General features: G+C 64.8%; 2 protein-coding genes across 5 annotated transcripts; one reads left to right on the forward strand and one right to left on the reverse strand.

Annotated features, from left to right (window-relative positions):
• Positions 1-809: 809 nt before the first annotated feature.
• QTRT1 (queuine tRNA-ribosyltransferase catalytic subunit 1) lies at positions 810-5,732 on the reverse strand. Its single transcript, XM_072919877.1, has 10 exons — positions 5,138-5,732; positions 4,695-4,973; positions 4,302-4,370; positions 3,544-3,682; positions 3,393-3,471; positions 2,482-2,597; positions 1,468-1,543; positions 1,267-1,376; positions 1,091-1,175; positions 810-1,005 (listed from the first exon to the last, which is right to left on the reverse strand). Exons 1-10 carry the CDS (start codon positions 5,730-5,732, stop codon positions 853-855), a joined length of 1,701 nt encoding a protein of 566 aa, XP_072775978.1. The 3' UTR covers positions 810-852.
• DNM2 (dynamin 2) lies at positions 5,618-25,914 on the forward strand. Of its 4 annotated transcripts, XM_032745606.3 has the most exons (22): positions 5,618-5,891; positions 10,706-10,779; positions 11,742-11,891; positions 12,025-12,228; positions 12,375-12,473; positions 13,551-13,711; positions 13,823-13,965; positions 14,232-14,367; positions 14,654-14,721; positions 15,455-15,593; positions 16,333-16,419; positions 16,494-16,564; positions 17,093-17,122; positions 18,446-18,497; positions 19,001-19,012; positions 21,312-21,425; positions 21,973-22,082; positions 22,262-22,373; positions 23,082-23,246; positions 23,918-24,150; positions 24,656-24,901; positions 25,405-25,914. In XM_032745606.3, exons 1-22 carry the CDS (start codon positions 5,731-5,733, stop codon positions 25,469-25,471), a joined length of 2,634 nt encoding a protein of 877 aa, XP_032601497.1. In that variant the 5' UTR covers positions 5,618-5,730; the 3' UTR covers positions 25,472-25,914. The 4 variants fall into 4 exon arrangements, with proteins under 4 accessions (XP_032601497.1, XP_032601498.1, XP_032601499.1 ...); XM_032745607.3 differs by lacking the exon at positions 19,001-19,012; XM_032745608.3 differs by lacking the exon at positions 17,093-17,122 and having other exon boundaries at positions 25,405-25,913.
• Positions 25,915-25,917: the final 3 nt, after the last annotated feature.

Raw genomic sequence — 25,917 nt, forward strand, 5'->3', positions numbered from 1 at the left:
GGGACCCCTGGGTGTCACCGTGGACCCCCAGGTGTCACCTTGGACCTGCAGGTGTCACCAAGGACCCCCAGGTGTCAACACCTTGGACCCCCAGGTGTCACCAAGGACCCCCAGGTGTCACCATGGACCCCCGGGTGACACCAGTCAGGGTCTGTTCCTGCCCCCAGCCCCATTTAGGACCACGTCAGCCATTTCCCTTCCCAACTCTTTTTATTTCTCACCCCTAAAAAACCCCAAAATAGTAAAAAAACCGTTTTTTGTCCAACAAAAAAAAGTATAAAAATAACACATGGTGGGGGGGGGGGGGAGCTGGGAATTGGGGGGGGGAATTTCTCCTGGGAATTGGGGAGGTTCTGGGGAGTCCCCAAGGATCTGGGGGTTCCCAGGGATTGGGGGGGGGACCTCAAGGATCTGGGGGCGTTCCCCAGGGATTAAGGGGGGGTTCCTCAGGGATCTGGGGGGGGTCCCCAAGGATCTGTGGGTTCCCAGGAATCAGGGGGGTCCTCAAGGATCTGGGGGAGTCCTCAAGGGTCTGGGGGCGTTCCCCAAGAATCTGGGGGTTCCCAGGGATTCGGGGGGGTTCCCCAGGAATCTGGGGGGTTCCCCAGGGATTAAGGGGGGGTCCCCCAGGTTTCCAGGGGGGGTTCCCCAGGTTTCCAGGGGGGTCCCCAAGGATCTGGGGGGGTTCCTCAGGGATCCAGGGCGGTTCCCCAGGAATCGAGGGGGGTCCCTCAGGGACTCAGGGGGGCTCCCCAGAGATCAGGGGGGCTCCCCAGAGATCGGGGGGGGTTCTCCAGGAATCAGGGGTGTCCCCAGGAATCGGGGGGCTCCCCAGAGATCGGGGGTCCCCCCTCAGCCCAGGGTGATCCCCACGGACTCCAGCGCCTCCCGAGCCCAGGCGGGGGGCCCCCCGCGCCCCCCGTACATGGCGGCCATGAACTCCCGCACGAACTCGGGGAAGCGCTGCCGCAGGATGCTGTCCCGGATGGAGCCCATCAGCTTCATCTGGAATTGGGGGGTGGGCCGGGGTTAGAGGGGTGCGGGGACCCCCGAGCCCCCCCCCAGAGCCCCCAGAGCCCCCCCAGCCCACCTGGTAGGCGACGTTGTGCAGCGTGAGCAGGTGCAGCGCCGCCGTGTTGCAGCGCAGCAGCGCGTGCAGGTACGCCCGGGAATGCCTGAGATGGGGGGGGGGGGGGAAATGAGGGATTTGGGGGGTCAGCCCCGCTTTGGGGACCCCCCAGACCCTCCCCAGAGCCCCCCGCCCACCTCTGGCACGTGGGGCAGCCGCAGTCGGCGTCGATGGGCCGGAAATCTTTGGCGAATTTCTGATTTTTCAGCTGCAGGGACCCCCAGGGCACCAGGGCGGAACCGAAACGCTGCCGTGGGGGGGGTGGGCGGGTTATGGGGGTCTCCCCCAGCCCGGGGAGGGGTCCCCAAACCCCCCAAAGCCCCCCGGGCCCCCCTTACCGCGGTGCGGGTGGGGAAGACGCAGTCGAACATGTCGCAGCCCAGCGCGACGCAGACCACCAGGTCGGTGGCGTAGCTGGGGGGGAATTGGGGGTGACTTTGGGGGTCCCCGCCGGCTCCGGGGGGGTTTGGGGGACCCCCAGACTCACCCCACGCCCATCAGGTAGCGGGGCTTGTCCCGGGGCAGGTGCTCGGTGCAGAGCTTCACCGCGCGCCAGAACCGCGCCTTGGCCTCGCCGCCGCTCAGGCCCCCGATGGCGAAACCCGACACGGCGCGCTGGGTCATGGCTGGGGGGGGGTCTGAATTACCTGGGACCCCCCCAGGGACACCCCCGGGACCCCCAAATCACCCGGGACCCCCCAGGGACCCCCCCGGGACCCCCGAATCACCTGGGACCTCCCCCCCGGGACCCCCGAATCACCCCTGGGACCCCCTGGGACCCCCGAATCACCCGGGACACCCCCCGGGACCCCCAAACGGCCTCTGAGCCCCCCGGGACCCCTCTGGGACACCCCCGGGACCCCCAAATCACCCCTGAGCCCCCCGGGACCTCCCCAGGGACCCCCCCAAATCACCCCTGAGTTCCCCCTGAGCCCCCCAGGACACCCCTGGGACTCCCACCCAGACCCCCAAATCACCCCTGAGCCCCCCAGGACACCCCCCCCAGGATCCCCAAATTGCCCTCGAGCCCCCCAGGACCCCCAAATCACCCCCGGGACCCCCAAATCATCCCTGAGCCCCCCCCAGACTATCGGAGCTCCCCCACGACCCCCAGAGCCCCTCCCAAGCAGGAATGAGGGTGAGGAGGAGGGTGAGGAAGGCCCAGGGGTGAGGATGAGGGTGATGAGGAGGACGAGGGTGAGGAAGGCCCAAGGTGAGGATGAGGATGGCGAGGATGAGGAGGGTGAGGAAGGCCGGGGTGAGGATGAGGAAGATGAGGGTGAGGAAGGCCCGAGGTGAGGATGAGGAGGATGAGGGTGAGGATGAGGATGAGGAGGGTGAGGAAGGCTGACCTCGCAGGCAGCGCAGGCGCAGCTCGGGCTCGGTGCCCCCCTGCACGATGGCGAAGAGCCGCTGCTGCTGCGGGCGGGCGTGGGCGGCCACGCAGCGATCCAGCCAGCGCACCGACCTGGGCACGGAACCGGGGGGTACCGGGGGGTACCGGGGGGTACCGGGGCTGGGAGGGGGCTACTGGGGCTGGGGGGTGTTACCGGGGACTACCGGGGGGCTACCAGGGGGCTACCGGGGCTGAGGGGGGGCTACCAGGGGCCTGGGCAGGTCCCAGAAGGGGCTGGGGGGTCTTAGGAAGGTCCCATGAGGGGCTGGAGGGGTCCTGGACTGGTGTTAGGGGGGTCCCAGGAGCAGTTGGGGGGGTCCTGGGGGATCCAGAGGGGTCCCAGGAGGATCCAGAGGGTCTCAGGGTGGTCTTGGGGTGTCTTGGGGGGGGTCTCAGGAGGATCCAGAGGGTCTCAGGGGGGTCCCAGGAGGATCGAGAGGGTTCCAGGGGGATCCAGAGGGGTCCCAGGAGGATCCAGGGGGTCTCAGGGTGGTCTTGGGGTGTCTTGGGGGGTCCCAGGAGGATCCAGAGGGTCTCAAGGTGCTCTCAGGGGGGTCTTGGGGTGTCTTGGGGGGTCCCAGAGGGGTCTCGGGGGGTTCCAGGAGGACCCAGAGGGTCTCAGGGTGGTCTTGGGGTGTCTCAGAGGTGTCTCAGGGTGGTCTCGGGGGGTCCCAGAGGGTCTCGGGGTGGTTTCAGGGAGATCTGAGGGTGTCTTGGGGTCTCAGGAGGACCCAGAGGGTCTCAGGGTGGTGTTGGGGAGTCCCAGAGGGTCCCAGGAGGGTCTCAGGGTGGTTTTGGGGGGTCCCAGGGGGTCTCGGGGGTCTCAGGGTGGTCCCAGGGGGTCCCAGGGGTCCCGGGGGTCCCCACCTGAGCATGGCCTCCTCGAGGCGCGGGCCCGTGGTGGTGCTGCTCACGACGTCGTCCAGCTGCATGACGATATCGGCGCCTGGGGGGCGCGGGGGTCACCCCCATGCTGCCGCCCCCTCCCCGCGGCTCCGGGGGTCCCCCCGGCGCTCACCCAGCGCGTTCTGGATCTCCATGGCCCTCTCGGGGCTCAGCAGGACGGGGTCCCCGCCGTGGGGGGGCTGGAAGAGAACCCCCTCCTCCGACACCTCCGACAGCTCCAGCAGCGAGACCATCTGGAACCCCCCGCTGTCCTGGGGGCACCCCGAAAATGGGGCTTGGGGGGCGCCCCGGGACCCCCAGGGACCCCTCAGGGACCCCCGGGACCCCCAGGAACCCCTCGGGACCCCCGGGACCCCCAGGGACCCCTCGGGACACCCAGGGACCCCCGGGACCCCTCAGGAACCCCCGGGACACCCCAGGACATCCCCGGAACCCCTCGGGACCACCGGGAACCCCCTCAGGAACCCCTCGGGACCACCCCGGGAACCCCCCCGAGACCCCCCAGGATCCCCAGGACACCCTTGGGACCACCAGGACCACCCCAGAACTCCCTCAGGACCCCCGGGACCACCCCACGACACCCCCCGGGACATCTGGGACACCCCCAGACCACCCCAGGGACCCCCACGAACCACTCAGGACACCCCGGGAACCCCCCGGGACCCCTCGGGACACCCCAAGACCCCCAGGAACCCCCCGGGAACCCCTCAGGACACGCCGGGACCCCCGGGACCCCCCCGGGATTTGGGACCGGGGGGTGCCAGAATCCCCCCAAGAGGCTCGGGGGGTCCCCTCCCAACCGGGGGGTCCCGGCCCGTGAATTTGGGGAGCTCTGGGGGCGCCCCCTCCCAAATCCGGGGCGCCGCTCACCGTCAGCAGGTTGTGGGGCCAGTCCATGAAGCCGTGCAGGCCCCCGGAGCGCCGGACGAGCTCCGGTCCCTGCGGGGAGAGCGGAGCTGGAGCGGCACCGGGAGCGGCGGAACCGGGCGGGATCCCCCGGGAACGCTCCGGGAACCGAGCGGGATCCCCCGGGAACCGAGCGGGATCACCCGGGAACGCCCCGGGAACCGAAGGATCCCCCGGGAACCGAGCGGGGTCCCCCGGGAATGTCCCGGGAGCAGCGGGGGCCGCGCGGGATCCCCCGGAGCAGCGGAACCGAGCGGGAATCCCGCCGGGATCCTGCCAGGGGAGCGGCCTCAGCCGGAATTGGGGATCGGAGCTCGCGTCGGGAGGCACACGGGGCGGGCAGGAGCCGCCGCTCACCGGCCGCGTGCCCAGGTGGAAGGTGTTGCCCAGGCAGATGCGGCAGCCCAGCGCCGCCAGCTGCGCCGCCGTCAGGCCCTTGGCGGTGCCGCGGGTGCCCACGGGCATGAAGACGGGGCAGGGCACGGTGCCGTGCGGCAGCCGCAGCTCCCCGGCCCGGGCGCGGCTCCGGCCGCACTCGGCCACGATCCGCAGCACCGGCGGCGGCCCCGCCGCGGGCGCCGCCATCTTCGCCGCGCCTCGCCGGAAGAGAAGGCGGCGGCGCCGGAAGTGACCGTTACCACGGCAACGCGGCGGCCATGTTGGGCCTGGTTGGGATGGCGAACGGGCCGAGCCCGGAGCCGCCCCGAGACCCCCCCAAACACCGAGCGGGCAGGCAGCGGAGCCGAGTCCTGCTGATTCTGCTCCCTGGGGGATCCAGCCCCGGGGTTTCGCTTCGGGACTGCCGTTCTCGTGACGCGCGACGGTCACGGGAGCGCGGCGGAACACCGGAGCAGCCCATAGGGAGAAGGGCTCGCTGAGTGATGGTGACCCGCTGCGAGAGGGTTTGCTGTTCCCTAAGGCGCCTCTCTCGGCGGCATTGGCCCGCTCGGAGCAGCGGGAGCGCGGTTTAACGGAAGGGAGGGCGGGCACGGAGAGCAGGGCGGGCTCCCGGTGCTGCGCTCCCGAGGGAAGCTCCGTCCGCCGCTTCAATGGCGGAACCGCTGAGGGGCGGGACCGCCTCAGCTGACACAGCAGCGCCACCTCCCATTGGCTGTGAGCGATGAGCGACGGCCCAGCGACCAATAGAGAACGGGCTTGTCTTTTCAGTTCGGCCCTTTCAGATGATTGGCAGCTCTCTGCCCCACTCCGCTCTGCGCGCTGCGGTGATGGGCAGCCCAGCCGGCCAATGGCGGCGCGCGCAGCGGGCGCGGGGCGGGCCCGGCGGTGCCGGATGAGCAGACTCTGAGGGGAAGTTTGGCCGCCGCCGCCGCCGCGGGCCCCGTGAGGGAGGAGCCGCCGCCGCCGCCGCCGCGAGCGCGGGCCCGGCACCGCCATGGGCAACCGGGGCATGGAGGAGCTCATCCCGCTGGTCAACAAGCTGCAAGACGCCTTCAGCTCCATCGGGCAGAGCTGCCACCTCGACCTGCCGCAGATCGCCGTGGTGGGCGGGCAGAGCGCCGGCAAGAGCTCGGTGCTGGAGAACTTCGTGGGCCGGTGAGCGGCGGCGGCGGCGGCAGCGGCGGCACCGGGCGGAGGCGCGTTCGGGAATAGCGGCGGCGGAAGGGCGCGGCCGGCGGGGCCGGGGCCGCGCTGCGCCAGCGGCGCACGGGCCGCGCAAACGGCGCAAGGGCCGGGGGGGAACGGGACCGGGAACGGAACGGGGCGGGGAACGGGAACTGGGAACGGAGCCGGGGCGGGGAACGGGAACGGGACCGGGACTGGGAACGGAGCGGGGCCGGGACCGGGAACGGGACCGGGACTGGGAACGGAGCGGGGCCGGGACCGGGAACGGGACCGGGACCGGGAACGGAGCGGGGAACGGGACCGGGAACGGAGCGGGGCCGGGGCGGGGAACGGAGCGGGGCCGGGGCGGGGAACGGGACCGGGACTGGGAACGGAGCGGGGCTAGGGCGGGGAACGGGACCGGGAACGGGAACGGGACTGGGAACGGGACCGGGACCGGGAACGGAGCGGTGCCGGGGCGGGGAACGGGACCGGGAACGGGACCGGGACTGGGAACGGGACTGGGAACGGAGCGGGGCCGGGGCGGGGAACGGGACCGGGACTGGGAACGGAGCGGGGCCGGGGCGGGGAACGGGACCGGGACCGGGGCGGGGAATGGGACCGGGGCGGGGAACGGGACCGGGAACTGGACCCGAACGGGGCCGGGGCGGGGAACGGGACCGGGAACGGGGCCGAAGCAGGGCTGGGACGGCGGCGAGGCCGGGACGGGGAACGGGACCCGAGCGGGGCCGGAACGGGGAACGGGAACGGGACCGGGTGGGGGCCGCGCAAACGGCGCAAGGGCCGGAACGGGGAACGGGAACGGGGAACCGGGAGCGGCTCGGTGAGGGCCCCCGGGTCTCGGGGGAACCGGGAGCGGCTCGGTGCGGGCCCGCGGGGCTCGGAGGAACCGGGAGCTGTCGGTGCGGCCTTTGGGGGATTCGGGTCAGGGCGGTCAGTGCGATCGGTCAGGGCAGCGGGGCTTGAGCGGTTCCGAAAGGATTCGGGGGGTTCCCGGTTGTGGCTGCGGGGTGGCGGCTCCGTTCGTTCACGGTGCCTTGGCGGCCCGGGATTCCTCCCCGCCATCATCATCATCACCACCATCGCCATCCCGGCCGTGGGGCTGCGCCCCGGAGATAGCAGCGGTGCTGGGGTGGGCCCGGGAGCCGAGCGTGGCCGCCCCGATAACGGGGATAACGGGGAGCAGAGGTCAGCGCCCTCCCGGTAAGGCGAGGGGGTCACACAAACCGAGCCCGGCCCTCGTCAGCATCAGCTGCTCGCCGGTTCCCGCGGGGCGGTTCCTGCCGCTGCTCCGTCCTCCCGGGCCGGGGCTGCCGCTTCCCGAAGCGCCCGGGACACCGGCAGAAGCGTCCTTGCCGTGATGTGCTTCCCTCCCGGCCCGTCCCGCTCTCCCCTCAACCTCTGCGCTCCCAAAATTCCCACCCGCGTGTTTTTCCCGCTGGTTCTGACAGCTCTTCCTCGTGGAAATGCCCCACTGGGGCTTTCTCCGCTGGATCCTCCCTCCCATTCCTGTGGGGCTTTCCAGGTGGATCCGAGTCCGGGCTGGGATCCATCCCTTTCCCTCTATCCCGGTGCAATTCCCAGCCTGGCTTTGGGCTTTGGGCTTTTCCAGCAGCAACCGTGGTGGGAACTGTGGAGTTATTCCCCATGCTGAATTCCTGGGAATTCTGGCAGTGGAGTTATTCCCCATGCTGGATTCCTGGGAATTCTGGCGGTGGAGTTATTCCCCGTGCTGAATTCGGTGGAGTTATTCCCCATGCTGAATTCCTGGGAATTCTGGCAGTGGAGTTATTCCCCGTGCTGAATTCCTGGGAATTCTGGCAGTGGAGTTATTCCCCATGCTGAATTCGGTGGAGTTATTCCCCATGCTGAATTCCTGGGAATTCTGGCAGTGGAGTTATTCCCCGTGCTGGATTCCTGGGAATTCTGGCAGCCTTTAATTACAGCGCTGCTGGAAAACCATCCCTGGTAATTAAACCCCTTTGTGTCCATCCGGGGAATCCTTGCCCACCTCGTCCTGCAGCTTGTGCTAATTAGGGTTAATTACACCCCAGGGGTGTCCTTGGGAAGGTGAGGATGGTGAGGAATGCTGACCTGACCGTTGCCATCCCGGCTTTTAGGATGAACAGGGGCCGGGTTGTTTTTTTTCTTCCCTGGATCAGGAATTCCAGCTGGGATGAGCCGGGCCGGGGCCTCGGGGCTGTTCCGATTGTCCCATGATCTGCATGGATCCATCGGATCCATCGAGCCAGGCTCGGAAACTGCCCGTGGGGGGTTGCTCCTCTTGATCTTTGCGGCTGTGGGAGCTTTACCTCAGTTTTTCCAGCCAGTGGGAAGCCCTGGATCCATGCTGGGAGGTTCTGGATCCGTGCTGGGAAGCCGTGGTGCTGTTTCTGTGGGGTTTGTACCCCCAAAATGCTTAGGGAGGTGCCCAGAATCCCTTGGAGGGACCTGGAATTGGGCTGGGATCTCTCTAAATCCATGATTTAGCCTAACTGGGCTGGATTTTCTCCACGGGGAAGGGCCTGGCCTGCCTGGGACATCCGGGGGGGGATTGGGATTGGCGTGAGGGGCCCGGAGCGCCTCAGTGCCGGGATTTAGTGGGAGGGAAGGACCCAGGATTGTCACTGGGATTCTTTGGAGCCTTGTTCCCAAATCCCGGCGTGTCCCAGCCCTTCCCGGAGCTGTCTCTGGCCTGGGGGACAATGGAGCCGTTGTCCCCCGGGGGTGGGGACAGTCCCGAGGGATCCTGACCTCAATGGGGCATTATGAGCCCTTGTGCCCGAGGGAAGGCCGGGTCCTCCTCGGGAGTGCCCCCGAAACGCCTCGGGGATCCCAAAGTGGGGCTAAGCCCCGGGGTTTGGGGTCAGGGGGGTTTGGGGTCAGGGGGAGAGCTGAATCCCACGGGAACGGGATGAGGGCAGTGACCCATCCCGAGGGATTGGCCAGGAGGGTCCCCAGGTCCGGTGGGGCTGGAGGTGTCCAGAGATAAATCCGTGGGATTTGCCTGGGTGGAGTGGGTTTGGTGGGAGCGATGGGCAGAGGAATCCAGGGAATTCCGTTAGGAATGGCAAGGGAATGGTTGGAGCCAGGTGAAGCTGGGGTTAGAAACGTGCAAACGAGCTCAGGTGTTTCCCCAGCAGTTTTCCTGGCACTGGGATGTTCCCACCGCACTTCTCCACCCTGAGACCTTTGTCCCTTTGTCCCTTTGTCCCTTTGCTGGCCCTGGTCACACCTGGCCCAGGTGGGAGGCAGCAGGATCCGGGCAGGTGACGTCCCGGGGCTGCCTCGCACGTCACGGCGGGGCTCGGATCCTGCCCAGCCGGACACGGGGACGGCCGGGGCCGGGTGGCACCTGGCAGCCGTGTCCTTCCCGCAGTCCCCTCCTCGTCCTCTGCGTCAGGGACTGCCGGCGATGGAGCCGGGAATCCCGGGGGGCTGGGGCGGGGAGAGCAGCTCCATTCCTCTGGGATCGGGGCTGGGAGCTGGGCAGATTCCCTCAGGATCAGGGCTGGGGCAGGGGAGAGCCCCTCCATTCCTTTGGGATTGGGGCTGGGGCGGGGAGAGCCCCTCCGTTCCTCTGGGATCGGGGCTGGGAGCTGGGGATCACCTTGATTCCCTCAGGATCAGGGCTGGGGCAGGGAGAGCACCTCCATTCCTCTGGGATCCGGGCTGGGAGCTGGGGATCACCTCGATTCCCTCAGGATCAGGAGAGCACCTCCATTCCCCTGGGATCGGGGCTGGGAGCTGTGGAGATTCCCCCAGGATCAGGGCTGGGGCAGGGAGAGCCCCTCCATTCCCCTGGCATCAGGAGATCTCAATTCCCTTGGGATTGGGGCTGGGACAGGGAGATCACCTTGATTCCCTCAGGATCAGGAGAGCCCCTCCGTTCCTCTGGGATCGGGGCTGGGAGCTGGGGATCACCTTGATTCCCTCAGGATCAGGGTTGGGGCAGGGAGAGCCCCTCCATTCCCCTGGGATCGGGGCTGGGATCAGGACACCACCTCCATTCCCCGGGATCAGGACTGGCAGGAGGGAGCAGCGGCTCCAGAGTCGTTTGGACCCCACTTTGTGCGAAGCACCCTGAGCCCAACATTCCTGTCGGGATCGACATTCCCGCTGGGCTCAGCGGGGGCAGTCGGGGTCTCCCGGGGGTAATTCCACCTTTTCCCACCGCGGGAGCTGCCCGGGGCTGTCCCGGGGCTGTCCCCAGAGCTGTCCCGGGGCTGTCCCGGGGCTGTCCCCAGAGCTGTCCCGGGCTCCACCCGGACCTGTCCTCCCGGTTGGGCAGGAAGTAATTTCCGAGCTGTCACCCCGGCTCCGGGTCAGGTCCAGGGAAGGCTCCGGTGCGGTGTCGGGGTGACGCAGTCGGGATGACACGGTCGGGGTGACACCGTCGGGGTGTTGTTGTTGTTGGCACCGCCGTGACGTCCAGGCTGGGCAGTTATCGCTCCCCATTCCCAGCAGGTGCTTCCCTGTCCCATTTCCTGCTCGGGAAAGGGGTGGTGACAGCCCCAGCCCAAAGTTGCCATTGGAGCACCGTGTTTTCCAGGCAGGATTCTCCCAGAAAACCTCCCCAGAAGGAATTCTGTGGGAATTTCCTGCTTTCCCTGGGGATCTGCACTCACGGGAGTGTCCTGTTGTCGCCCCTAGGACAGCAGGGATTGATCCCGTGCGTTCCCAAACCCTTCCTGGTGCCTTCCAGTCCCTCCCAGGGCTCTCCAGTGCTGCAGGAATCAATAGGAATTAATTCATTTATTGACCCATCCTTTCATCCCTTCCAGGGATTTCCTTCCCCGTGGCTCTGGGATTGTCACTCGCCGGCCTCTCATCCTGCAGCTCATCTTCTCCAAGACGGGTACGGGGCTGGGAAAGCAGGGCAGAGTTCCCGTGCAGCCGTGGGGTTTGGCACTCAGCAGCGCTCCCACACCTGCATCCCGCTGCCCCTCCTTCCCACATTGCCCTGGGAATTATCGCGGAGGAATGCGGGGGAGAGCTCGGGAATGGCCTGGGAATGCCGGGGAAAGCCAGGGAACGCTGAGCTGCCCATGGGGGTGACTCGTTTGCCCAGCCAGGTTTCCTTGGCTGCCATCAGCCATCCCGATATCCGGGCAGAATTCCTTTGCCCCCTTCACCTTGACCAGCCGGGCTCTTCTCCTGCCAAAAAAATAATAAAAATCCATGGATTTGGGTGAATCCCAGAGCTGCTGGTGACCTCCTGGAGCTGAGGGAGGCTTGGGAAGAGCTGGCCTCGGGGCGATGGGGGGGTTGATGAGGGCTGAGGGGTGAGATTCCAGCCCTGGCAGGGCTGGGAGGGCAGGGCAGCGCCGAGGTTTCCGCTCTGCCCACACCGAGGCAGGGAGGAAGGAAGTTGCACCATCGCAGCTGCCGCGGCGCGGCCCCAGAGCTGCTGAAATCCTTTTCCTGGGGCAGATTGGGTTCCAGGGGAGCTCCTGGGTGTCCTGCAGCCCCTCCTGGGTGTCCTGCAGCCCCTCCTGGGTGTCCTGCAGCCCCTCCTGGGTGTCCTGCAGCCCCTCTCGGTGTCCTGCAGCCCCTCCTGGGTGTTCTGCAGCCCCTCCTGGGTGTCCTGCAGCCCCTCCTGGGTGTCCTGCAGCCCCTCTTGGTGTCCTGCAGCCCCTCCTGGGTGTCCTGCAGCCCCTCATGGGTGTCATGCAGCCCCTCCTCGTGTCCTGCAGCCCCTCCTGGGTGTCCTGCAGCCCCTTCCCCACATTCCCCACGCATCCATCCCCATCCCCCTACCCCGCTGGGTCCCCACCGCCCCGAGCACTCCCTGTTTTTGACCTTCCCAATCCCTCCCAGAGTATGCCGAGTTCCTGCACTGCAAATCCAAGAAGTTCACGGATTTCGATGAGGTCCGGCAGGAGATCGAGGCCGAGACCGACCGGGTGACGGGCACCAACAAGGGCATCTCCCCGGTGCCCATCAACCTGCGCGTGTACTCGCCTCACGGTGAGGGGAAATCCCGAAAACGGGGAGAACCTGGGGGTTATGGGGCCGTGCAGGAGCGAATCCTTCGGGAATCCAGCTCCAGAGGGAGAGCTGGGCACTGATCCCCCTCTTCACCCCATCCGTGTCCCCCCAGTGCTGAACCTGACCCTGATCGACCTGCCGGGGATCACCAAGGTGCCGGTGGGGGATCAGCCGCAGGACATCGAGTTCCAGATCCGGGACATGATCCTGCAGTTCATCAGCCGGGAGAGCAGCCTCATCCTGGCCGTCACGCCGGCCAACATGGACCTGGCCAACTCGGACGCGCTCAAGATGGCCAAGGAAGTGGATCCGCAGGGTAACGGGACGGGGATCGCCCCGGGCAGCGGCTTTGGGGCTGCGGGGGTGTCTCTGCCTTCCTCATCCTCTTGGGCTGCTCTGCATTCCCTGGGATCCCTGCTGCGTCTGGCTGGGATTAACCGGGATCGACCCTCGGCTCCGCAGGCCTGCGGACCATCGGGGTCATCACCAAGCTGGACCTGATGGACGAAGGCACCGACGCCCGGGACGTGCTGGAGAACAAACTGCTGCCCCTGCGGAGAGGTGCGGCCGGGCCCGGGTCCCTGCGGGTCCCTGTGTCCCCCTCGGGTCACTCTGTGTGTCCCCCGTGTCCCCCTCGGGTCACTCCGTGTGTCCCCCGTGTCCCCCTCGGGTCACTCTGTGTGTCCCCTGTGTCCCATGTCCCCCTCGGGTCACTCTGTGTGTCCCCCTTGGGTCACTCCGTGTGTCCCCCGTGTCCCCCTCGGGTCACTCCGTGTGTCCCCCGTGTCCCCCTCGGGTCACTCTGTGTGTCCCCCTCGGGTCGCTCCGTGTGTCCCCCTCAGGTCACTCCATGTCCCCTGCCCTGTGTCCCTCCCTGGCTCTCCCAGTGCCCCCAGTGCCCCCCATGTCCCCAGTGCCCCCCATACCCCCATTGTCCCCAGTGCCCCCCATATCCCCAGTGCCCCCCATACCCCCATATCCCCAGTGCCCCCATATCCCCAGTGCCCCCCATATCCCCAGTGCCCCCCAGTGTCCCCAGTGCCCCCCAGTGTCCCCAGTGCCCCCCATACCCCCAGTGTCCCTCATATCCCCAGTGTCCCCAATGTCCCCCATATCCTCAGTGCCCCCCATACCCCCAGTGCCCCCCAGTGTCCCCGGTGCCCCCCATACCCCCATTGCCCCCAGTGTCCCCCATACCCCCAGTGCCCCCCAGTGCCCCCCATATCCCCAGTGCCCCCCGTGTCCCAGTGCCCCCAGTGCCCCCCATGTCCCCAGTGCCCCCCATGTCCCCAGTGCTCCCCATACCCCCAGTGCCCCCCATATCCCCATACCCCCATTGCCCCCAATGTCCCCCATATCCCCAGTGCCCCCCATACCCCCAGTGCCCCCCAGTGTCCCCCATTCCCCCAGTGCCCCCCATACCCCCATTCCCCCAGTGCCCCCCATACCCCCATACCCCCATATCCCCAGTGCCCCCCATTCCCCCAGTGCCCCCCAGTGTCCCCCATTCCCCCAGTGCCCCCCATTCCCCCAGTGCCCCCCATATCCCCAGTGTCCCCGGTGCCCCCCATACCCCCAGTGCCCCCGGTCCCCCAGCGCGTTCCCGGCCCGTGTCCCACGCCGTCCCCGCTGTGCCAGGCTACATCGGGGTGGTGAACCGGAGCCAGAAGGACATCGACGGCAAGAAGGACATCCGCGCCGCGCTGGCGGCCGAGCGCAAGTTCTTCCTGTCCCACCCCGCCTACCGGCACATGGCCGAGCGCATGGGCACCCCGCACCTGCAGCGGGTCCTCAACCAGGTGAGACGGCCCCTTCCCGCCCGAACGGCGCCCGAAATTCCCGGGCTCCCGAAATTCCCGGGCTCCCGAAATTCCCGGGCTCCGGCTCAGCCTCGCCCGTCCCCTCGGCAGCAACTCACCAACCACATCCGGGAGACGCTGCCCTCGCTGCGGAGCAAGCTGCAGAGCCAGCTGCTGTCCCTGGAGAAGGAGGTGGAGGAGTACAAGAACTTCCGCCCCGACGATCCCGCCAGGAAAACCAAAGCCTTGCTGCAGTGGGTTCCTCTCCAGCCACTTTCCCTGCTGGGAGTGCACTGTGGGAAGAGCTGGGATTGTTCTCCTTGCAGGGCACGGGGATGGGGGAAGGCTCTCCTGGGAATGGCCCTGGAGCATCCCTGCGTTCCCTGCCTGCCGTGGGAGCTGGGAGCGTGGGCGCTGTCCCTCCCTGAGCCTCCCACACCGCAGGAAAAACGGGCCCCAGCTGGAGGAATCGGGGGATTTTTGCTCCAGGAGTTCCCTCATTCCTGGTTTTCCTGCCCAGGATGGTGCAGCAGTTCGGGGTGGACTTTGAGAAGCGGATTGAGGGCTCAGGAGACCAGGTGGACACTCTGGAGCTCTCCGGAGGCGCCAGGATCAACCGGATTTTCCACGAGAGATTCCCCTTCGAGCTGGTGAAGGTGAGGACTGGGGTGGTCCCCGTCCCTGGAGGCTTTTCCGACCCAAACCATTCCATGACCCCATAAAAATCCCGGGATTTGAGCTGGTGAAGGTGAGGACTGGGGTGGTCCCTGTCCCTGGTGGCTTTTCCAACCCAAACCATTAAAAACCCATAAAAATCCCGGGATTTGAGGCAGGTAAGAACGGAGCAGCCCCTGCCTGGCGAGGCTGCAGGGATGGGACCGCGGGACAGCCCTGATTGATCCCCGATTGATCCCTGATGATTCCCACTCCCTTTCCCGGCAGATGGAATTCGACGAGAAGGATTTGAGGCGGGAGATCAGCTACGCCATCAAGAACATCCACGGGGTGAGGCAAGTATCCAGCAGGGATCCTTGCCTGGACACAATTCCCGAGGCACGGCCCGCTCGGGGCAGGTGGGACTGTCAGCGTTCAGGAGCACACACAATCACGGGATGTGATTCCATGCAGGTGCTTTTATTAAGAGCTCTGTGAGTCAGGATACAAACCCAAATCCGACTCTGACACGGTTTTCGAGCTGAACGTATTTTATATTCTATCGTTATATAACTTACATATTAATTATTAAGCTTATATTGTTCTATTGTATACATTGACATGAGTTTCTCGTGGTCTTTCTTAGGTCCCTGACCACAGTTTCTCATGATTATTCTTATGATTAAACAGTAATTATATTTAATTACTAAACAATCATCACATCCAATTATATCATTTATTATGTACTAGCTATACAGTTGCACTTCTAGCAAGTACTAGTTGTTCGTGTGCTTAAGGAATTTATTTTTCCAGGGCACACTAAGCTTAATTTTCCTGTTAACTCCAAATCCCCATGATTTTAAAACCCTTTTACGATCAGGACGGGCTCTCCTGGAGCAGGGCTTGTCTCTCCTGCTGAGGTGGGAACTGTTCTCCAGGAGCAGAATTGCTCCCTGGGAGCGGGAACCGGCTCCCCCAAAGCTGGGAATTGCTTGGTGGGGTCAGGGAATCCCTCCCTGGGGTGGGGCCCCGTCCCAGTCCCGTCCCAGTCCCGCTCTGATCCCGCTTTTCCCGCTGCCCGGGCTCCAGGACGGGGCTGTTCACACCAGACCTGGCCTTCGAGGCCATCGTGAAGAAGCAGGTGGTGAAGCTGAAGGAGCCGTGCCTGAAATGCGTGGATTTGGTGATCCAGGAGCTGATCAACACCGTGCGCCAGTGCACCAGTAAGGTACTGGTCAGCCCAGTGACATACTGGTCACCCAGTGACAGTGAGGGACTGGTCAGCCCAGTGACACCAGTAAGGGACTGGTCAGCCCAGTGACAGTGACAGACTGGTCAGCCCAGTGACATACTGGTCAGCCCAGTGACACCAGTAAGGTACTGGTCAGCCCAGTGACAGTGACAGACTGGTCAGCCCAGTGACACCAGTGAGGGACTGGTCAGCCCAGTGACACCAGTGAGGGACTGGTCAGCCCAGTGACAGACTGGTCAGCCCAGTGGCAGTGAGGGACTGGTCAGCCCAGTGACAGTGAAGGACTGGTCAGCCCAGTGACACCAGTGAGGGACTGGTCACCCAGTGACATACTGGTCAGCCCAGTGACAGTGACAGACTGGTCAAACCGGGCATTCCTGGGTTTCTCCTGGAATTCCCTGGCCTGGGACGGATCCTGATGGATGGGCTGGGATTTTGGGGATGCCCCACAGCCCACCCAGCTCCTGTGGGAGCAGTGGGAATGGGAGCCCCTTCTGCAGCTCCCGGGGCAGGAATTTGGTGGGGTTTGGTGGGATTTGAGGGGGTTTGGTGGGATTTGGAGGGGTTTAGTCAGGTTTGGTGGGATTTGAGGGGGTTTGGTGGAATTTGGGGGGGGTTTAGTCGGGTTTGGTGGGGAGTGGAGTGCTGCTCCCCCCGGAGCTGCCTGGCTCCATCCCAGCGCTCCTTCCCGGGCCTTTTCCCTGTTTTTTTCCAGCTGGGTTCCTACCCCAGGTTGCGGGAGGAGACCGAGCGGATTGTCACCACCCACATCCGGGAGCGGGAGGGCAAAACCAAGGACCAGGTCAGCTCCCACGCCATTCCCAGCGCACCCCCAGCCTGGGAATTCCCACCTCCCCTGACTCCCGGTTCCCTCAGATCCTGCTGCTCATCGACATCGAGCTCTCCTACATCAACACCAACCACGAGGATTTCATCGGCTTCGCCAAGTGAGTCCTTTTCCGGGGGGACAGCTCCTCCCTTCCCGGCCTCCGGGGGTTCTGTTTTCCTTCTGGGGGGACACCGGAGTCTCCCACATCCCGCCAGCGCCTTTGGCACCCGATTCCCTCAGGTTTGGGGTACGGGAAAGGGGCTGGGAAAAGCTCCAGCCTCAGGAACTGGGATGAATCCCCACAGTTCAGGCTGTTGGAACCAGCCTGGAGCTGTCACGGAGCGGGAATCGCTCCCTGTCCTCTCTGTCCCTCCTCATCCTCTCTCTGCCCCCTTCCCTCCACTCTTCCCGGTGTTTTCCAGCCCCAAACCTCCGGGAAGCTCCCAGATTCCAGCTCAGGGTGCCTCCCCCCCCCACATCCCTTAAATTCCCACGCTCCTCCTCCTGTTTTTTTTTCTCTCTTCCCCCTTTTTTCTCTCTTTCCTCTCCGGTCACACTCCCTGCTCTCCTCCTGCTCTCTGCTGTTTCCCCTGGGATCCATCACCTCTCTCTGTCTCTGGACTGTTCCGCTCCTCTCCCGCCCCAGCTGTTTCACTGAGCAGCACGTGGCAACCGGGTGGGTACCGGGGGCAGCTCCCCCTCCCCGGGGCGTCCCGGGAGCCTTCCGGGGCCGGGAGCCGGAGCTGGGCAGGTTCCCTGGGAGCCGGAGCTGGGCAGGTTCCCTGGGAGCTGGAGCTGGGCAGGTTCCCCTGGGAGCTGGGCAGGTTCCCCCGGGAGCCGGAGCTGGGCAGGTTCCCCTGGGAGCCAGAGCTGGGCAGGTTCCCCTGGGAGCCGGGAGCTTGGGTTTGGGATTCTGGAGCTTTTTCTCCCAGTTCAGCCTTGGGTTTGGGATCCTGGAGCTTCTCCTCCCAGTTTGGCCTTGGGTTTGGGATTCTGGAGTTCCTCCTCCCAGTTCAGCCTTGGGTTTGGGATCCTGGAGCTTTTCCTTTGGATCTGAGAATTTGGGAGTTCCTCCTCCCAGTTCAGCCTTGGATTTGGGATTCTGGAGTTCCATCTCCCAGTTCAACTTTGGAATTGGGATTCTGGAGCTTTTTCTCCCAGTTCAGCCTTGGGTTTGGGATCCTGGAGCTTCTCCTCCCAGTTCAGCCTTGAGTTTGGGATCCTGGAGCTTTTCCTTTGGATCTGAGAATTTGGGAGTTCCTCCTCCCAGTTCAGCCTTGGATTTGGGAACCGGGGAACTTTTCCCTCAGATTTGGGAACCGGGGAGCTTTTCCCTCAGATTTGGGAGCCGGAGAACTTCTCCTCTGAGTTTGGGAGCTGGGTTGTTTCCCCTCCCAGTCCAACTGGGATCCTGGAGCTTCTCCTCCCAGCTCAGCTGGAGTTCACCCAGATCATCCCTGCCCGGGGGTCCGGGGCAGGCAGGGAGGGCTCCCCCAGACCCCCAAATCCCGGGGTGGGTGTGCGCCCCGGGGTTGTCCCGGAGGGATTCTAACGGATTTCCTGGATTTTGTTCCCGCTCCTGACTAACGGTTCCGCCCCCTCGGTGCTCAGGAGAGACAGGTAGCTTTCCCCTCTGGTGCAGGTAATGCTCGATCCCGTTTTTTGGGGAATTAGGTGTTTCTGGAAGCTCCTGGTTCTCGGTGGTCGGAATTCCCTCGGGAATCTGCAGCCGCTGCTCGGTGTTTTACACCTCCTCCCTCTGGAGTCGCGTCCTGGGAATGCCCATCCCCGAGGAGAGGAGATCCCGCATCCCACCCCCGCTCTGTGCGCTCGGTCCTGGGCAAAACCTCGGGAAAAACCTCGGGAAAAACCTCGGGAAGGGGCTCTGGAATTCCACCCTTTGGGATCAGCTCCTCCCCGCGGCCTTCCGGGTGCGTGGCCCTGGCTCACCTCCCTCTTGCCCACCTCAAAATCCCGTTTTTTTCCCCCTTTTCCCCAGCGCGCAGCAGCGGAACACGCAGACCAACAAGAAGAGAGCGATCCCCAACCAGGTACAGCCAGAGACTCCCGGAATTCCTGCTCCTCCTTCCTCCTCCTCCTCCTTCCTCCTCCTCCTCCCCCTGCTCCGAGCCCATCCATTAACACCAAGGCCAGGCTTGGCCACGGAGGAGCGGAGTGGGAGCGGAATTCCTGCCCGAAATCAGCGGGATTTGGGACAAAGCGGGCGGGAGACCCGGCAGAGTGGGGGGTGAGGGTCTGGGACGACACCGGGGGGTCCCCACGGGGGTGTCCCCACGGCCGTGTCCCCGCCGGCCCCGCTCCCGGGGGAATTTTGGGGAGAGCAGGAGCGGCCGTGCCCCTTCCCCTCGCTCCCTCCCTCGCTGGGAATGACCATTAATAGCATGTAACGGGTTTTCTTCTGCTGTTTTTCCGCTTTTTCCTCCCTTTTTTTGTGCTTTTCCCGCTCTTCCTGTCACTTCCTTCCCTGTCCCGTCTCCTCTTCCTGCTTTTATTTTTGTCTTTTTTCCCCCCCTTTAATTTTGCGTGCCCAAAGGGGGAGATCCTGGTAAGTACCACGGAGCGGGATGGTGCCGGGACGGTGCCGGGACAGCGCCTGGCGAGGCCCGGCCCTGCCAGGAGCAGCGTTCCCAAAAACCCCAAAAAACACCCCAAAAGCGCCGTCCCCTGCTCCCCAGGACGGAGGATGCCGGTGGGATAACGGGGACAGGATTCCCAGAGGGAGCAGCCAGGGTGGAAATCGGCTTTGTCCTTCCCCTGTGCCCGCTCCAGGGGTTTTGGGGTGACCCCAGCCCGTGCCCGGGGTCCGGGACAGGGAATGCTGCCTGCCGGGGTTCAGGTTTTCCTGGTTTTCCCAAACTTTGGGAAGCAGGAGGCCAAAATCTTTCTGGTTCAGCCCATAACGGCTGTGGGGGGGTGAAATTCCCTGGAATCCTTTGGGGAGCACATGGAGGGAAGGGCTGGGAGTTCATTCCTCCCCCCAAATTCCCTTTTGTTTTTGTTTTTGGGAGGGATTTGGGGTTTAACCCTCCCCTGCCCACACCGGAATTCCCAACCTGGCTGCTCCAAGCCCACAGAGCTCCTCCCTCCTGGGATCGGGAGGGCAACATTCCCTTTTGGGGGATCCAGGAGATCCCAATCCCACCGCTCCACACTGTGGAAGTGTCTGAGAGAGGGGAATCCTTTCCAAACGCCCACACTGGGATTTGCAGCCCTGGGGTGGTCTCATCCCCACCCCGGGCAAGAGGAGCGGGATAAGGCTGGATCCCGCCTCTGGATAGAGCTGGAATGTTGGAGCCAGCACCGAAACGCTTCTGTTCTCCCCAAAACGCTTCTGTTCTCCCCAAAACGCTCCTGTTCTCCCCAAAACACGGCTCCCGCGGGGCTGTGCATCCCGCTCTGCCCGGGGGGATCCCGTGCCTCCCTTCCCACGGATCCCGGCGCGGATCCGGCCTCTTCCCGGCTCCTCAGACACTTCCACCTCCTCTCAGCAGCCCCCAGAGCTCCGGGCAGGGCCGTTCCTCGCCGGCCGTGGGACGGGATGGCGGCGGGGAGGGCGGAGAGCCGGGAATTGGGGAATTTGGGCTGGGAGCCCTGCAGAGCCCCAAAACTGCCCCGTTTCCACTAAAATCCATCGGTTTTAAAGGAACTTCCCTCCCTCCTCCTCCTGGGCTTCTCGCTTGTCCGTGTAACCCCTCAGAATTCCCCCAGTGCCTGCCAGACCCCGTCCCCTTTCCCTGCTCCGCAGGCAGATCCCTTTTTTCCTTTCAGCCCCTTTTCCTCGTGATTCCTTTTCCCAATAATCCCCCCGACCCCTCTGGCTTTGCTCCCATCCCTTTCCCACCGCACATTCCCGATGATCCCCGCTCCTCCCTCTCCCCCATTCCCGCCTCAGTTCCTTTAAAACCCCCTCGGATCCAATCCCAGGTTGGTTCCCAGATGGGAACGGGGCTCTGGGAGGTGAAATCCCCCTCCCCTGCCCCCTGCAATTCCCGGGCTCTCCGTCCTTCCCGCGCCCGGAGCGCTCCGTCCGCGCTCCAGCTTCGCTCCTTCCTCGCCCCAGGAATCTGCCGTGGCTCCTGAGCTGGAAAACCGACCCCGGCCGGGCTCGGGGATCCCGGTTTTCCCGTGCAGCCACGGCAGAATCCGTGTCTAACCCGGCCCTGCCCCTTCCCGGGGGCTGCTCCGCTCCGGCCGCGCTTCCCGCTGAGCTCCGGCACTAACCCGGGGGGTGGGAGAGCCCCAGGACGGGCTGGGGTCCTGGGATGAGGGGCTGGGATCCCGGGATGAGGGGCTGGGGTCCCGGGATGAGGGGCTGGGAAACCGGGATGAGGGGCTGGGGTCCCGGGATGAGGGGCTGGGGTCCCGGGATGAGGGGCTGGGGTCCCGGGATGAGGGGCTGGGGTCCCGGGATGAGGGGCTGGGATCCCGGGATGAGGGGCTGGGGTCCCGGGATGAGGGGCTGGGGTCCCGGGATGAGGGGCTGGGATAGGAAAACCCCGGGATGTGGAATCCCCGGTGGATCCCTGCCCAAGGTCCTGGAAAAGAATTCCTGGGCCATTCCCATCCTTCCTGGGCATGGGGTGGGCACTCCCCAGGATTTTGGGATCCACCCCCGGATCCGTGGGGGCGGTGGGATCCACCCGAGGCGGCCGCCGGAGCTTTCCCCCCTCCCCGCCAGCGGGGTGGGAATTCGGGATCATCCCTCTGGAGCTCCCTGCTTTTCTCACCCGGCCTGGGGGGCCGGGAACGCTCCGGGTGCTCCCCCAAACCTGATCCCGAATCCCCACGGGGCCGGGATTTGGGGGATCCCGCTGATCTGCCGCTGATCTGCCGGCGCGCCGCAGGTGATCCGCCGGGGCTGGCTCACCATCAACAACATCAGCATCATGAAGGGCGGCTCCAAGGAGTACTGGTTCGTGCTGACGGCCGAGTCGCTCTCCTGGTACAAGGACGAGGAGGTACGGCCGGGAAAACGGGGGGGAAGTCCGGGATTCCGGGGGGAAATGGGGGAAAATGGGATTTTGGGGGAAAAAACGGGGAAAATCTGCGGTTTGGGGGGAAAAACAGGAGAAAATCTGCGGTTCTGGGGGAAAAACGGGGAAAATCTGGGGTTATGGGGGGAAAAATGGGGAAAATATGGGGTTATGGGGGGAAAAACAGGGAAAATCTGGGGTTCTGGGGGGAAAAAATGGGGAAAATCTGGGGTTCTGGGAAGGAGATTCCCGGGAAAGGGGCAAATCCCAGGACAGGGGAAAATCCCAGGAAGGAGATTCCCAGAAAAGGGGCGATTCTTGGGAAGGGGCAATTCCCAGATTCCCAGTAAAGGAGCAATTCCCAGATTGCCGGGAAAAGGAGCGATTCCCCCATCCCAGGCGGCGCGGGGAATCTCCCGTTGAGCCTTTTCCAGCGGGAGTTTGGGGTTTGCAATTCCCAAATTCCGAGTTCATTCGCCCTCCTCGGCCTTCGGGGAGCTCATCCCCGCTTCCCTCTCGTCCCCATTCCCAGGAGAAGGAGAAGAAGTACATGCTGCCTTTGGATAATCTGAAAATCAGGGATGTGGAGAAGGGATTCATGTCCACCAAACACATCTTCGCCATCTTCAACACGGAGCAGAGGTGGGGAATCCTCCCTCCCGCTTTTTCCGGGATTTTTCCCTTCCCTCGGAGCCAGCTGGAGGCTGGGGTCCCACGCAGGAGGAGGCAGCACATTCCCACTGGGATTCCACGGGGATTCCACGGGGATTCCACGGGGATTCGGGGCTCCCCTGACCCCCCAAATCCCTCTTTCCCTGCAGGAACGTGTACAAGGATCTCCGGCAGATCGAGCTGGCCTGCGATTCCCAGGAGGACGTGGACAGCTGGAAAGCCTCCTTCCTCCGGGCGGGAGTTTATCCCGAGAAGGACCAGGTGAATCCCGTCCGGAATCCCGTCCCAAATCCTGTCCCAAATCCCATCCCGAATCCCATCCGGAATCCTGTCCCAAATCCTGTCCCAAATCCCATCCCAAATCCATCCCGAATCCCGTCCCGAGTCCCATCCCGAATCCCATCCCAAATCCCAAATCCCATCCCAAATCCCATCCCAAATCCCAAATCCCATCCCAAATCCCATCCCAAATCCATCCCGAATCCCATCCCAAATCCCAAATCCCATCCCAAATCCATCCCGAATCCTGTCCCAAATCCCATCCCGAATCCCAAATCCCATCCCGAATCCCATCCCAAATCCCGAATCCCATCCCAAATCCATCCCAAATCCATCCCAAATCCCATCCCGAATCCCATCCCAAATCCCATCCCAAATCCCAAATCCCATCCCGAATCCCATCCCAAATCCCATCCCGAATCCCATCCCAAATCCCAAATCCATCCCGAATCCCATCCCAAATCCCATCCCAAATCCCAAATCCATCCCAAATCCATCCCGAATCCATCCCGAATCCCGTCCCTGCGGGGCTGGGAGCAGCCAGCAGCTGCCCGGCACTCCCTGGAGGTGCAGGATGAGATCCCCGGGGTGCTGCTGGATGGATCCTGGAATTCTGGGGTGGGAATGGGGCCGGGAACGCCGTGCTGGAGCGGGGGGATCCCGGTGCTGACCATTCCCGGCCCTTCGCAGACGGAGAGCGAGGACGGAGCGCAGGAAAACACCTTCTCCATGGACCCGCAGCTGGAGAGGCAGGTGGAGACCATCCGGAACCTGGTGGATTCCTACGTGGGGATCATCAACAAATCCATCCGGGACCTCATGCCAAAGACCATCATGCACCTCATGATCAACAATGTGAGGGGGAAAGGGATGGGAACGTGGAAAAGGGGATGGGGAACATGGAAAAGGGGATGGGGAACGGGAAAAGGGGATGGGGAACGGGAAAAGGGGATGGGGAACGTGGAAAAGGGGATGGGGAGGGGAAAAGGGGATGGGGAACATGGAAAAGGGGATGAGGAACATGGAAAAGGGGGTGGGGAGGGGGGAAAAGGGGATGGGGAGGGGAAAAGGGGTTGGAGAACATGGAAGAGTGGTTGGAGATTTGGGAAAGGGGTTGGGAGTGGGAAAAGGGGCTGGGAGAGCAGGGAGAAAGGGCTGGAAAACTGTGAGAGCAGCTGGAGGGGGCTCAGCCTGGAAAAAGGAGGCTCCAGGGGCACCTCCCGGCTCCTGACAATTCCCTGGGATGAGGCTGGAGCCAGCCAGGGGCTGATCCCTCCTCCCAAAGGGGACAGGACAGGAGGAAATGGCCTCAAGCCATGCCAGGGCTGGATTTGGGGGAAATTCTGGGGGAGTTTTCCAGCCCTGGCGCTCTCCTCCTTCGGGAAGCTCCTCAGTGCTGCGCCCGTGGCACCTGGGGACAGCAGGAACCGGGACAGCGCCCACCCCAAACCCCCAAAACCCCCAACTCCCCGGGGGCGCTCCCCCAGCCCTGTGCGCACATCCCGGCCCTTCCCTGGTGTCCCCAGACCAAGGATTTCATCCACTCGGAGCTGCTGGCCTTCCTGTACTCCTCGTCGGACCAGAGCAGCCTGATGGAGGAGTCGGCGGAGCAGGCGCAGCGGCGGGACGAGATGCTGCGCATGTACCACGCGCTGAAGGAGGCGCTGGCCATCATCGGCGACATCAGCACCAGCACCGTGTCCACGCCCGTGCCCCCGCCCGTGGACGACACCTGGCTGCAGCCCGCCGCCGGCCACAGGTGAGATGTGGGGCTGGGGGGTTCTCCGGGGGGAGATTGGGGGGTTTGAGGGGGGGTTTGGGGGGTTGGGGGTGTTTGCTGTGGGGTTTGGGGGGTTTGGGGGCTTTGCTGGGGGGTTTGGGGTGTTTGCTGTGGTGTTTGGAGTGGTCCATATGGTGCTTGGGGTGTTCCCAGAGGGGTTTGGGGTGTCCCAGTGACCAATCCCATCCCGTGTCCACCCTGCGTCCATCCCAGTGTCCATCCTGTGCCCATCCCAATGTCCATCCTGTGCCCATCCCAATGTCCATCCTGTGCCCATCCCAATGTCCACCCCACTGACTGCCCTGTTCCATTTCCATCCTGCTGACCAATCCCACCCCAATGTCCACCCCAATGCCCACCCCAATCTACACCCCATGCCCACCCCGTGCCCACCGCACTGACCGATCCCACCCTGTGCCCACCCCAATCCCCACCCCGCACCCACCCCTCACCCGCCCCACTGACCGCCGCGCTCCGCCCGCAGCCCCCCGCCGCAGCGCCGGCCGCCCTCGGCGCTGCTGCCCCCGGGCCGCCCCCCGTCCCTGCGGGCGCCGGCACCGGGGCCGCCGCTGCTGCCGCTGCCCGGGGGGGCCCCGCCCGCCTTCGCCGCGCCCCCGATCCCGTCCCGCCTCGGCCCCTTCGCCGCCGCCAGCGACCCCTTCAGCGCCCCGCCCCAGATCCCCGCCCGGCCCGCGCGGATCCCGCCCGGCATCCCGCCCGGCGTGCCCAGGTGAGACCGGGGGGGGGGTGGGGAGGGGTGGCACTGGGATCCGCTGGGATGGGCTGGGGTGGGCTGGGATGGCACTGGGTTACACTGGGATCTGCTGGGATGGGCTGGGATTACACTGGGACTACACTGGGATCTGCTGGGGTGGCCTGGGATCTGCTGGGATCCACCAGGGTAGGCTGGGATGACACTGGGATCCACTGGGACTACACTGGGACCCACTGGAATCCACTGGGGTGGTCTGGGATTTGCTGGGATTACACTGGGATCCACTGGGGAGGGCTGGGATCCATTGAGACCCAGGGCTGGGGTGGGCTGGGATCCGCCAGGGTGGGCTGGGATCCACTGGGATCCACTGGGGAGGGCTGGGATCCGTTGGAATCCGGGACCGGGGTGAACTGGGATCCACTGGTGTCTCACCCCACTGCACTGGGGTGTCACTGGGATCGGCTGGGATCCCCCAGGGATCCCCCAGGACCCCCGGGCTCACCCCCCGTTCCCCGCAGGAGGCCCCCGGCGGCCCCGAGCCGCCCGACCATCATCCGCCCGGCCGAGCCCTCCCTGCTGGATTAACCACGGGATCCTCGGGATCCACAGGATCCACGGGATCCGGCCCGGGCCACCGCCCCCGGCACGGGGGGAAACGGGGAAAAGGGGGAAAAACGGGGAAAAACGGGGAAAAGGCAACCCAGAGACCCAGAGCCAGCCCGGATCCCATCCCAGGGTGATCCCAGGGCTGATCCTGGATCCCATCCTGGGGCTGATCCCAAATTTTGTAGCTGCTCCTGGAGCTGATCCTGGGGCTGATCCTGATCCCATCCCAGGGTGTTCCTGGGGCTGATCCCAGGGCTGATCCTGATCCCAGATCCTGGGGTGATCCTGGGCCTGATCCTGAGCTGATCCCGAATCCCGGGGCTGATCCCGGATCCCGTCCTGGGGCTAATCCCAGGGTGATCCCAAATCTTGGAGCTGATCCCGGCTCCCAGGGCTGATCCCAGGGCTGCTCCCGAATCCTGGGG

The sequence above is a fragment of the Taeniopygia guttata genome, chromosome 30 (genome assembly GCF_048771995.1).
Source record: "Taeniopygia guttata chromosome 30, bTaeGut7.mat, whole genome shotgun sequence".
In the NCBI taxonomy this organism is placed as follows: domain Eukaryota; kingdom Metazoa; phylum Chordata; class Aves; order Passeriformes; family Estrildidae; genus Taeniopygia; species Taeniopygia guttata.